The sequence below is a fragment of the Ceratosolen solmsi genome, unplaced genomic scaffold, assembly GCF_000503995.2.
Source record: "Ceratosolen solmsi marchali unplaced genomic scaffold, CerSol_1.0 scaffold29, whole genome shotgun sequence".
NCBI lineage: Eukaryota > Metazoa > Arthropoda > Insecta > Hymenoptera > Agaonidae > Ceratosolen > Ceratosolen solmsi.
The window spans coordinates 9,285,665-9,294,760 of record NW_011948417.1 but is presented as its reverse complement, the minus strand read 5'-3'; the positions used below and the strand labels follow the sequence as shown (position 1 = coordinate 9,294,760).

The 9,096-nt window shown below is 37.4% G+C and overlaps 1 protein-coding gene across 1 annotated transcript in view; it reads right to left on the bottom strand.

Annotated features, from left to right (window-relative positions):
• The window catches only part of dpy (fibrillin-like protein dumpy), a 138,503-nt gene that overhangs the window by 72,547 nt on the left and 56,860 nt on the right, over positions 1-9,096 (bottom strand). Inside the window, 17 exon segments of the mRNA XM_011496805.1 lie at positions 1-2; positions 4-841; positions 1,659-1,907; positions 2,422-2,715; positions 3,143-3,574; positions 3,870-4,121; positions 4,208-4,393; positions 4,475-4,990; positions 5,171-5,404; positions 5,484-5,621; positions 5,809-5,931; positions 6,014-6,251; positions 6,332-6,465; positions 6,874-6,993; positions 7,070-7,315; positions 8,078-8,327; positions 8,896-9,096. The exon segment at positions 1-2 is cut by the window's left edge and continues 909 nt beyond it; the exon segment at positions 8,896-9,096 is cut by the window's right edge and continues 6 nt beyond it. Coding sequence (XP_011495107.1) covers positions 1-2; positions 4-841; positions 1,659-1,907; positions 2,422-2,715; positions 3,143-3,574; positions 3,870-4,121; positions 4,208-4,393; positions 4,475-4,990; positions 5,171-5,404; positions 5,484-5,621; positions 5,809-5,931; positions 6,014-6,251; positions 6,332-6,465; positions 6,874-6,993; positions 7,070-7,315; positions 8,078-8,327; positions 8,896-9,096 — 4,453 coding nt within the window.

Genomic DNA, 9,096 nt, shown 5'->3' with positions numbered 1-9,096 from the left:
CACTTAAGGACGCCCAGGGCATCGGGCAAGCACGCCGCGGTCGGTGTGCAATCTTGATCGGCTATGCAATCCGGCACCGAAGGCTTTTCGCACGACGAGGATACGGGATTCCATTCATAGTTATCCTGGCATTTGCAGGCAGGCCTGCCATGATTGTCGGCCTCGCAGCGTTGGTGCGCCCCGCAGGCGACTTTGCTACAAGGCTCGACGCACTCCCAGAGACCGTCGCGCGCGAGCACGCAGAAGCGTCCCGGTGCGCAGTCACTGTTCTCGCGACAACTCTGATCAACATTGGATTTACCTGGCTGGCAGCCCTCGAGCAAATTGCTTGGATTGCCGAAAAATCCGTCGATGCAGAGACACGAGGACACGTGATTCTCGGTGACGCAGAGCGCATTCGGACCACATTGAAGCTTACCACAGCCATCGAGGCACTTTCGTGTGCCTTTGCCAACTTGAAAGCAGATTTGCTGGGGCTCGCAATCCAGATCGTTGGAACAGTGGCCATGTTGCTGACAGCCCTGTGTCTCGTCGTTTGGATTACCGCTATAACCCGGCGGACAAATACAAGCCCCATCTTGACAGACGGAGCGGGGCCCGCATTTCACGCTGCTGCATTTATCGACGCATTTGCCGTCAACGCAAGTGTAATCCAGGGGACAGGGTAGGTCTTGGTTACAGGGACAAGAGGCTGGGTCTTTGCAAGCGCCGATCTCGACGCGCTGGCAGCTGATAAAAGGATTGCCGAAGAAACCGTCTTTGCAACGACAATCGTAGCTGCCGATAGTGTTAATACATACTGCATTGTTGCCGCATGCGTTTCCATTACACTCGTTAATGTCTATAATTTAGGGGTAATAACAAAAATTAATTTTTATTAATCAGGTGTCAGATGAGCCGACGCCGAGAAAACGAGCTATTCGAATTTAGAGAGTTAGTACAATAAATATACGTTAGAACTGTATGTTTACTCCAGTACGGCTGATGTTACTTCATTATTTCTTTGTTTCTTAGTTTCTTAATTTTCATAAATTTCTTTATTGCTTTATTTCATTATTTCTTTATTGCTTTATTTCTTTATTTCTTTATTCGTTTAATAAATGACAGTAAATTCTATCCAGCTTCATAATGTCATAATTATTTAAATAAAAATCAAGTTTAATTTAGTTATTACACAGACATTTTGATTAAAATTATGCGATCTTACTTAATAATAATACTTACTCTGTATTATAACAATTGCGTTAAGAAGCTGGTTAATTTTTTTTTTTTATTATAATTAAAACATGTCATGAACTTCATATTATGAGATATTATTGTAATGACTAGTACAATGAGAGATATCAATAAATGACATTACATTTCATATCATAAAGAAGTATATACAAAGTTTTATATATATTTATATATATATATATTTTTTTTTTTAATCAATAAAAATATACATAAAAATGAGTCATTAAAAGACTGGATTAAACACGGCGTTTTAATGTACTTTCGTTTGACTTTACCTCTGTCATGGTAGTTCGTTTTAGCGGTGACGTTGTTTAAGGTTAGCTTAGCGAATGTAAATTCAAAATTATTAGTGTTTATGATGAAACACTTAGTTACAAAGCTAAAAGCCAACTTAATCAATAAAGCGAGATTAGTATACTTGCCGTAACATTGAATGTAAGGATTTCCGGCATAACCTGCTGGACAAATGCATTCGACGGCATTTGGTCCGGTGCTGCACTGCGCCCCTGCACCGCAATGAGCATCCGAGCAGTCGGATTTATCTTGAATGCCGCAACCATGGTAAGGATTACCGCTAGTGTCAGGATTGCATACGCACTTAGACTCCGTCAAACCATACTCGCAGTGAGCGTTGATACCACATGCAGGTTCACATTTGGGAGGTTGTATCGCTGCATATAATTGTTCCAAATTGTTAGTAGCTTTAAGGGATCTTACGTAGTACCGGTGGTTCATTAGGTTAATTGAACTGATATAGCCCCCTCCCCCGCCCCATTCCATTCTCTTTTTGTATAATGGTAATATAACATGTCCATTTACTTAATGTGATTTATGTGTAATATTACTAAATTATAAGTAGATAATCTGTAAATTGAGTACTGTAAAGCGTTTATCGATATAATGAGATAAAAGTATAAATAGCTGCTTGCGCATGTAAGTTATAATATATTAATCTTTTATAAATACAAAAGAGAGAAAAAACTAAATTCAATGAATGATTTAAATTATGCAAATACTTATATATATTTTTTATTATTGATGTAAAGCAAAAAGCTTTAGCAAAAAGAGAAAAATAAATATAAAATAACAAATTCTATTTGAAAATAATGAATAAATAATGAAGGACTCCAGTACTATGAATATTTTTAAATGTTAATGATGATTCAGAGATGTGTAAATACTTACGTGGCATACACAAGAAATCTGGGTTTCCGATAAAATAGGGATTGCAAACACATTTATTCGTGAGAGAGTCGCACATGGCTCCAACTCCGCAAACGACACCTTCGCAGCGGCGTTTGCATCGACCACTAATACAGATACTAGGCTCCGCGCAAGGAACTTCCGGCGAGCAAACATCTGGTACGCACTGACCTCCTGGGAAAGGATTGCCTAGAAAGCCCTCGATGCACTTGCAAGTGGGCCCATCGTAGCTAACAATACATTGAGCTCCTGCGCTACATACGAACCCGTCACATTCTACACAAACATTAAAGACACATACCATGAGAAATCACATAGAATAAATTCTATATAAATATTCGCAATGTTCATTTTCGACATAAATTAATCGATCACAAGTTCTGGATAGAGACACGGGTCATACATATAATCTATCATTAAAAAAGTACATGGTACATAGTGATTAGTAGTTAAATTCGTTGCCTACTAAAGGTACTAAAAACTTTTTATATTACTTCTTCACGAACAAAGTCAATCTTAATAAAAGTAAAATGCAATTAGTTCATTGTAATTTGTGAAAAACAACGCCCATGCTCGTGAGCAATAATTAGCTAATAAAATAACAAGAAGAAAGTAACTTTTGTTACGTAAGATAAACTTATGTGTTTAACCGTAAAAACTGAATAATAAGTATGTGTGCGCGCTCTCGGTTTGAATAACTTACGAGAAATGCATTCGTTGTTCTTGCCCTCGGTAAATCCGATTACGCAGCGACACCAAGCCGCATGCTTGTCAGGTTCGCAATAGGCATTGGGGCCGCAGGGCACGTCGTCGCATGGATTGACGCAGCTGCCTTGCACGCAGGCCAGGTAATTCTCGCAGTCGTCGTTCGTAGAGCACTCCTGCTTGGCCATAGGAGCGCCGGCGCAACCGGCCCCGTACGGGTCACCGGACATGCCTCGCGGACATTCGCAAACGTGGCCGCCCTTGGTGTTGAAGCAGTACGCCCCACGACCGCATGGGTTGTTGCTACACTCGTTCACGTCAATACAGCCGTGCTGTGGATCGCCTTCATAGCCGGTCTGACACATGCACTTGGGTGGATCGGTTGGCGTGCACTTTGCGTTTATGCCGCAGGGGAAGCGATCGCACGGATCTAAGAAAAACAATGACAATTTTCTGTTTCCTTATGCTGTAGAGGCTGTTGTTTGGTGTTGTTTAGAGCCAAAACGCAAGCAACTACTTTCATTACGAACGATATTTAATATTTCTCGGAGTTTAAATACTTTCACATATACTTTACGCATGATACTAATACTAACGTTACGAGTCGGTAATCCAGTTATTCCATAAATTTAATTTCTTTATAATTTGACGTTTTTTTTTTTTTTTTTTTTTTTTTTTAAACTCTTTTTACGATAAAAATTGTCAATGTTATAAAATAAACTTACTTTTACAAAGATTTACATCGTAAGGATCAGTGTAGAATGGAGGTGGACAAATACATTCTCCTGGTTGTACGCATTTTTCGTTAGCTCTGCACTCGTTGTCACTGATACATCGCGTTTGAGCGGGCGAACACAAGCCGTTATACGGATCTCCTCCGTATCCGTGAGGACACAAACATTGATAAGAACCAGCTTGATTAAGACACTCAGCGCCATAGCCACAAACTTGACGACCTTCCGTGCACTCGTTAATATCTAGAAGAAACGTTACAATTGCATTATAACATTAATGTATAATATAATAAAAGTACTTTAACACTATTATTAAAATGCTCGCGTACCTTCGCAAGATCCATCCAATTTAGTACTATAACCTTTGGGGCATGCGCAATAGCTAACTCCACCTGCGATTTTGATGCATTCGGCACCTTGCGGACATTTTTCTCCTTTCGAACAATCGGCTAAAATACACTTTCCATCAACGATTTTATATGGAGCTTGACACTGACATTCGATACTATTGCACTCTAGAAACAATTATCAATTTATTATTGGATAATAATTTTTAACATTGTAATTAATTCCCGATTACCAATGTTTTAAATTACCTTCGCACAAGGAAAATGGATTTCCATTAAAGCCGGGTGGACATTGGCATTCGTAACTTCCAGGTAAATTTTTACAAATAGCATTTATTCCGCAAGTTGGTTTATCGCGAGTCTCCAAACACTCGTTGACATCTCGACACTTTCCGGAATCGCTATCGCGAGCGTATCCTCGTTGACAAATACATACACTACTACCAACGAACTCATCCTTAATACATTGCTCACCAACAGGACAAGGTGTATTCGGTCCACAAACATGAGGTAATCTGGATTGTTCACAGCCTCCAGCATAAGGATCGCCAATCATGCCACTGGGGCATTGGCAGGAGAAAGAGCCAGCCTCGTTGTTACAAATGGCCCCGGATGGGCATGGGTTTATTGCACATTCGTCAATGTCTCGACATCCTTCTTTTACTCCTGGTTTTCCAGTGAAGCCGTTTTTGCATAAACACGTCGCAAGATCGTTAAGTAGCATGCAATGTGCATTGGGACCACACGATAAGTCTTCGCAAGGATCTGATTAGATACAAATAATATATATATATATATATATATATATATATATATATATATATACATATATATATATAATGCACACGTTTTTATTAAATTTTTCTATAAATTTGGTTTTTTATTCTTATAATTGATACTACTAGTTAAAATTGTTTTAAAAAGTGGATTTATATCTATTCTTACGTCTGCAATCATTCCCAACATTGGGTTCTGGACATAAACATCGTTTCTGAGCATCACATACGGCATTTCCTGGACAGTCACTGTCCGTGTCGCATGTCACAATTCCAACGCACTTAATGTAAGGATCGGGATCAGGTATAGTCTCTTCCGGGCAAGAACAAGAATATGAACCTTCCGTGTTTGCGCAAGTCGCGCCATGTCCACACGCATCAGATCGAGTACATTCATTAACATCTATGATATAATTAATTCATATAACAATTCATGCAAATACAGTACATTAAATATAAATAATTCTTTTTCATGTTTTTACCTAAACACTGTTTAAAAGCATTGCCAGAAAAGCCTGATTTACAATGACAATTGAACCCACCAGGTGTATTTAGACATACAGCGTTTTTCCCACATCTTCCTGATGGTCCATTAATTGCAGCATCGCATTCGTTTATATCTAATAGGTAAACGCATTGTTATTGTTATTGATATTATTATTATTATTATTATTATTATTATTATTATTATTATTATTATTATTATTTGGTTGTTGATGTTAAAGCAATTATTTTCATTGTTATTTTTATTAATATATTCGACACAAATAAATTGTTATTACATAAGCTTTAAGTAATTGCACTAACCCACACATCCAGCCGCAATATCGTTAGGATTAAAAGTCCAACCGTCTTCGCAAATACAGTAAGCCTCGTGTCCATCCGCTTTACAATATGCATGTTCGCTACAAGTTACTTCGTCACATGGTGCTAATTTGAAGATTAAAGCAAATATTGATGATATTGTATTTATAAAATCAAATGATATAAAATACGAGCACTTTTGGTTTACCTTTGCACGGAACATGTGGCGGAGTACCTATAAATCCAGTCTCACAATCACATTTAAATCCACCTTTTGTGTTTGTACAAATTGATGATGATCCACATGGATTTGTTGTGCATTCATTTAAGTCCTCACAAATTGCACCTATGGCTTTGAAACCGTCCTTACAGAAACATTGGCCTTCTATGCATTCGGCATTATTGACACAATCAAAATTTGATTTGCATAAAGTTGTAACGTCCGTCTATTTTTGATAATTAGTGTTAATCATAGATACAATAGTGAGATTATAGCAATAAAAGAGCATTGATATTATTAAATCACCTGATCACAAGCAACTTTAGGACTAGGATTGGCACTGTAGCCAGGAGGACAATCACAAGTATATCCAGGATCGGTATTTCTGCATACAGCATTTGAACCGCATGGATTTTCGTATGCAATACATTCATCGATATCTTTAAAAATAAGAAACAGTCAAGTATTTTCTTCAAATAATTTACTTAAATTAATGAATTCTTCGTACGCGTGAAATCTACATGGGTTTATTCTAAATAATTCACGACAGGGACTGTATAAAATATATTTTTTTTAATGATAACCTTCTAGATAAAACACGATACCCATTATGTTAATTTAATTAATTTTGTGGAATGCATTTAGTAATTGTTTAATGGTACATAAGATCTTCGACACTATTTAAGATTCAAATTTACCGAAAATTTCTCTTTTCCTTACTTTTCTTATTCAATAATAAAAGTAAAACTTATTGCATTATGTTTGTCTTAAATAATGAGAAAATGATCTTCTTGTACACGGCTAATTGAATGGAAAATATATGAATGCGTTAAATGTTATTTGCTAACCAGTGCAGCCCTTGAATGGATCACCAGTGTAATCTGTCCTACAGCTACAAACAAAACTGCCGACAGTGTCAGTACATTCAGCATTCTCACCACAGGGACTTTTCTCGCATTCGTTCACATCTGTTAATAAAGTTACTCTCATTAAATTATCAATAATGATTTATTAGCTCATGGAGAGATATGAAGGAAAACTGACTTTCGCATAAAGTAAAACCTTGCCCAATGAAACCCTGGAGACATATACACTTATACGATCCTGGAACGTTGATGCATTTGGCATTAGCGGCGCAAGTATTATCCTTAGAGCATTCGTTCATGTCAATGCATCCATGCACGGGATCCATTTTATGACCAGGCAAGCATTCACACCTGAAGCTGCCCTCGGTATTCACGCATTGCGAGTTTGTATTGCATGGATTTTGTAGCTCGCATTCATTTATATCTGTTAGAATGTTAGTCATGAGTATCCAGTATGATTTTTCACATAGAAAAGTACTAATTATTAAGAAAATTGTATTGCTACATATTAATGTACTAATAATGTTTCTAATTATTAAGAAAATGTTTAAGGTAAAATTTCAAGTTACACATAATTTGCAGCTCGTCTAGTGTTTCAGTTTTATAAATGAAATCGTTGTATTTAATATGATTACAATATTGGTATTTGGTATAATGATGATCGGAACATTGACAAAGTCACAAGTATTTTTACTTTAAGCTTTAATTGTCATCGTAAAAGTAAATGCTATTTGTGAGGATAAAGTTTTTCTAAAACTGAACGTTATAATTTTTACAAGGTTTACTTAATAGTTGTGTAAATAAAAAATCTACGGGTAGTGAAAAGTGCTCGAAAATACACGTGCAATCTCAAATGTAGCGAATACCTTATATGAACGATATTAATTAAGTTGATGTTAGGAGAGCATTATTAATAATACATAAAATATTTGTTAATTATTCCCATAAATGATATTTATAATGATGGATATTTCCATGACGTTAATATCACATATAAGTCACAAGCACAAGCACAAGCACGCGCGCGTGCGCGCGCACATACACACACACACACGCACGCACAGTGGCATACCTTCACATACAATATTTTCACAATACAATATATTTACAAAATCGATTGAAAACAAAAAATTAATAAATAAATTAATTAAATGAATGAAAATTATAGATCAAAGATGTCTCTTACCGCGACAGCCTGTTGTTGGATCTCCCTGCATTCCTTCTGGACAGACGCACTTGAACGTTCCTTCTACATTGGTACATAGAGCCGAACGCCCGCACGGACTTCTCAGGCATTCATTAATGTCCACGCATTCGTCTTCTGGATTTCCTTCATAACCCTCGGGACATTCGCACTTATGGTTACCCGGCAGGTTTATACAGAGAGCCCCTCGTCCACAGGCTCCCTGATAATTACACTCGTTCACGTCGATACACTAGATAGATATATGATAAATTGTCAATCACTGTGGCCCCTTTAAAAAAATGCCTTACGAATATTTACGTAAAATATTTAAATAAATGTTTTAATAGAGAAATTAGTGGAGCCAGTCGCTGCGTTAACCGCGAGATTCACAATAGCTTTGGAAGTTTAGAAAGTATAGCTAATAGACGAATTTATTCGTCAAATAACGATCGACATTCTAAGTACCGACATTACAAAGATTTCTTAATCAGCGATCTTCTTCTTTCATTATAATTTTTGTATTATTATTTATTGTAACTACATTGTAATTAAATTCAATAAGACTTCAACCACTATTTTTATTATTCATTTTATTCGTCCATGAATCTGAAAACATTCATAGCTACAGAATACCGAGAGATATTATTAGACTCGATTTTGGACAATGAGCCTTGGAGCAGAGCAAAGCTGGTAATCGCTAGTTGACGTGACCGACTGAACTAAAAGTAAGATTTTATTCAGCAAACGGACGTTGCACAGATACGAAATTGAAGAGCTTAAAGGAAATGAATGAGGAGCCGAAGGTTTAAAAAGCTTACTTGAATAAGTGGATCTCCCGTGTAACCACTTTGGCAGCCGCATGTATAGTTGCCAGGTGTATTAAGACAGAAGGCGGCCTCGCCACAGGCGTCGGGCAGGGCGCACTCGTCTACGTCTTCACAATGCTCCTCGCCGTCGCCGGTAAAGCCGGACTTGCACTTGCACAGGAAGTTCGCTGGCAAGTTGCAGCACTCGGCATT